Source organism: Chaetura pelagica, unplaced genomic scaffold (genome assembly GCF_000747805.2).
Source record: "Chaetura pelagica isolate M959 unplaced genomic scaffold, ChaPel_1.0 scaffold290, whole genome shotgun sequence".
In the NCBI taxonomy this organism is placed as follows: domain Eukaryota; kingdom Metazoa; phylum Chordata; class Aves; order Apodiformes; family Apodidae; genus Chaetura; species Chaetura pelagica.
Genome location: NW_009951792.1, coordinates 27,004 through 30,852, shown reverse-complemented (window position 1 = coordinate 30,852; position 3,849 = coordinate 27,004). Strand labels below are relative to the sequence as shown.

The 3,849-nt window shown below is 63.1% G+C and overlaps 1 protein-coding gene across 1 annotated transcript in view; it reads left to right on the top strand.

Moving 5' to 3' along the window:
• ZMIZ2 (zinc finger, MIZ-type containing 2) overlaps nt 1-3,849 on the top strand; it is a 10,085-nt gene that overhangs the window by 1,930 nt on the left and 4,306 nt on the right. Inside the window, exons 4-13 of the mRNA XM_010001144.1 lie at nt 42-215; nt 297-362; nt 445-616; nt 1,129-1,273; nt 2,020-2,230; nt 2,305-2,410; nt 2,662-2,819; nt 2,912-2,979; nt 3,088-3,156; nt 3,259-3,781. Coding sequence (XP_009999446.1) covers nt 42-215; nt 297-362; nt 445-616; nt 1,129-1,273; nt 2,020-2,230; nt 2,305-2,410; nt 2,662-2,819; nt 2,912-2,979; nt 3,088-3,156; nt 3,259-3,781 — 1,692 coding nt within the window. The remainder of the gene's footprint in view (nt 1-41; nt 216-296; nt 363-444; nt 617-1,128; nt 1,274-2,019; nt 2,231-2,304; nt 2,411-2,661; nt 2,820-2,911; nt 2,980-3,087; nt 3,157-3,258; nt 3,782-3,849) is intronic.

Here is a 3,849-nt window from a genome sequence, read left to right as displayed (position 1 = left end):
CCATCCTCCACCTGTCAGTACTGACACTCCTGGCCCCACAGGGATACCCGGCACAGCAGTACCTTCAGGGTGGGCAGTATGCTGCAGCTGGTGCCCAGTACACTGCCAGTGCCCCCCAGCCTTCCGCTCCGTCCCCTTCTTACCCTGGTCACAGGCTGCAGCAGGCCATGGGTCAGTACCTCTCTGCCTCAGGCAACACTGGACCCTATTACAAGGTACCGAAGAGGGTACAGTGGGCAGGGGGCTGGGGATTCTGCCATCCCCTGGTGCCAACACTCAGGACCCTCCTCCCACAGCCAGCTGAGCAGTTCAACGGGCAGAACACCAGCTTCAGCACCTACAGCCAGGCAGCTGTCAGTGGGGTGAGTTTGGCTGGGCGTGGCGGGTGGTGCGGGGGGGGCGGGGTGCGTCGACGCCGCCTGAGGCTGCACGGTGCCTCGGCAGCCGGGCCGGGCGCTGCCGGGCTACTCCAGCTCGCCGCTGGCTGGGAACCCCACGCCGCCCATGACGCCGGGCAGCAGCCTCCCCCCATACGCTGCCTCGGGTCAGGACGTCAAGTCGCCGTTCCTGCCGGACATCAAACCCAACATCACTTCCCTGCACCCATCCCCCCCAGGTGGGTGCCTACTGGGAACAAGGGGGCTAAAGGGGCCACAGCACAGAGACCCCACCTGAGGCACGAACTGTGTGCCTTACTGCTGGCAACCAGTTGCCATTGCCCCTTTAATGTGGGGAAGGGGCGAAGGAAAAGGGAGGGGCTTCAGAGCAGGGGGGTGTGGCACTGCCAGGGTTTGAGGGGGTCCTCACAGGCACTGCTCAATGAGAGGGTGGTTTGAGGCAGTGGGAGGGGCTTCCTGTGAAGGAGGCGGGGCTATGAGTAGTAGGAGGGGCTTAGGAAAGAGCGGGGACTTAGTGGGAGGGGGTTCTGCTGTGGGGGTGGGGCCTCTTTGGGAGCAGCTTGCATAGGGGAGGGGGATCGCGGAGTGGGTGGAGTCTTGGGCACTGGGACGGGCTCCCTACAGGGATGGGGAGAGGCTTCTCTAGGGGTTGTGCTGCCTGCTGGTGGTGGGTGGGGCTTGCCGGGCGTCCCTCTGGGGCCCTGGGTCCCTGGTGACGCTCTCCCAGCAGGGCCGGCCCCGGGGGAGGAGCTGCGACTGACCTTCCCGGTGCGGGATGGGGTTGTGCTGGAGCCCTTCCGCCTGCAGCACAACCTGGCTGTCAGCAACCACGTCTTCCAGCTGCGCGACTCCGTCTACAAGACCCTGATGATGAGGTAGGAGGAGCAGGGGGCCGGGGCTGCACGGCTTTCGTTGGCACTGAGTGCCACAGCATCCTGCTCATGGCCCTATCCAGTGCTGCTGGGCCTGGCACACACAGCACAGTGTGGCTTGGCACAACACGGCATGATGCCGTGCTGCTCAGCCTGGCATGACGTAGCATGCATGGTGTGTGGTGTGGTGTGGTGTGTGGTGCTGTGCTGTGCTGCAGGGCTCATCTCTGTGCACTGCTGTGTGGCATGGCTCAGCACAGTGCTGCAGTGTGCCAGTGGTATGTGGCATGGCTTGGCACAGCACTGCATGGTGTGTTTCAGCCTGGCACTGCTCTGTGGCACTAAATGATGTGGTTTGTCACAGTGGTGCCTGGCTTGGCGTGCACAGTGCTGCATGGTGTGGAGTGTCACGGTGATGTACAGTGGTGGTACTTGGTGTGGCTTGGCACAGCATGATGCTGTAGGGCACAGTGGTACATGGCACAGTGTGGTGGTACCTGCTGTGTCTCAGCATGGCACAGTGGTGCTTGGCATGATGGCACATGGCATGTGCTTGGCTTGGTGTGGTGGCAAATGGTGTGTGCTTGGCACAGCATGGTGATATGTGGCACAGTGCTGCATGGTGCAGGGGCATCTGGGGTGGTGGGTATGTGGTTTGATTCAGCATGGTGGGACCTGGCATGGTGGCACCTGGGGCAGTGGCTTGCCTGCAGCACCCCTGCCCTTACCCCTGCCCATGGCCCTGCCAGGCCTGACCTGGAGCTGCAGTTCAAGTGCTACCACCACGAGGACCGGCAGATGAACACCAACTGGCCGGCCTCTGTGCAGGTCAGCGTCAATGCCACGCCACTCACCATTGAGCGTGGTGACAACAAGACCTCCCACAAGCCACTCTACTTGAAGCATGTCTGCCAGCCTGGCAGGAACACCATCCAGATCACTGTCACTGCCTGCTGCTGTGTGAGTCCTGGGGTGCCCTGAGGTGTGGGGAGCCTGGCTGGGGCCACAGCTCAGTCCTGTTTTTCTCTCCCCAGTCCCATCTCTTTGTCCTGCAGCTGGTGCACCGGCCTTCGGTGCGCTCAGTGCTGCAGGGACTCATCAAGAAGCGCCTGCTCCCTGCTGAGCACTGCATCACCAAAAGTGAGCGTGGGGGGGCTGCAGCACCATCGGGGGAGGGGAACCCCGGTCCTGGGCTGCAGCATGGTGTGTGTGGGACACCCCAGTGTAGGGGGACACACACCGGTCCAGGGGTGCAGCCTGCTGTGAAGGGGACACACTCATCTGGGTGCAGCATGGTGCTGCAGTATGGTACAGGGTGATGGGGCACCAGATGCCACCATGGTGCCCCCCCACTTCTGGTGTCCTGGTTCTGACCCCTCTCCCTCCCCCAGTCAAGCGCAACTTCAACAGTGGGACCATCCCAGGGACCCCGGGGCCCAATGGTGAGGATGGCGTGGAGCAGACAGCTATCAAGGTATCCCTCAAGTGTCCCATCACCTTCCGGAGGATCCAGCTCCCAGCTAGGGGCCACGACTGCCGGCATATACAGGTGGGAGTGGGTAGGAGCTGTGGGGTGTCCCCCCCACCTGTGCTGTACCCCCTGTGTCCCTACCCTAGCTCAGCTGCTGCTCTCCACCACAGTGCTTCGATCTTGAGTCCTACCTGCAGCTCAACTGTGAGAGGGGGACATGGCGGTGTCCTGTCTGCAAGTGAGTGAGGGCCCAGCAGGGTCATGCCTCAGTTTCCCTGCCCACAGTGGGGTTTCCCACTCTGTGGTGGGGTTCTGCTGCCCTCATCCCACCTCTCCCTGCCTGCAGTAAGACAGCCCTGTTGGAGGGACTGGAGGTGGACCAGTACATGCTGGGCATCCTGATCTACATCCAAAAGTAAGTGTCCCCAGTCCATCAGTCCATATGTCTGTGGCTGGCACCACCCTTGAGGGGCTATGCAGCCACGCTGCACCCCTCCAGCCTTCCTGCTGCCTCTAGCTCGGAGCACGAGGAGATCACCATCGACCCGACCTGCAGCTGGAAACCCGTCCCAGTCAAACCTGACCTCCATGTCAAGGAGGAGCCAGAGGGACCGGTGCTGAAGCGTTGCCGGACCCTCAGCCCCACACACATGGTGCTGCCCAACATCATGGAGATGATCGCAGCCCTGGGGCCCAGCTCGGTGCCATTCCCAGCGCTGCCACCACACCCAGTGGCTGCTCCCTCCGATTACGGCTCCGCAGGTATGGGGGGCCCCCGCAGGAGACATGGCTGGGCCCTGCCCGTGCCCTCCTTCCACGTGCAATCACCTCCTTTCCTCCTGCAGGTTCCAGCTTTCCAGCCCCCGGGAGCTTCCCCCAGCTTCCCAGCCCCCGGGAGCTCCCCCGAGCCATTCCCCCCCCCTGGAGCTCCCGGGTCAACGACGCTAAGTGACTTTGCACCGGGTCCCCCCCCCAACTCCTACCAGTCTGACATCCCCGGCAGCCTCCTGGCCCCTGAGAAGCCCCCACTCCCCACACAGGTCAGCTGGGCGGTGGGCTGGGGGTCTGCCCCACATGTCTCCCTGGGGTGATCCCAGTGGAGGGAAAG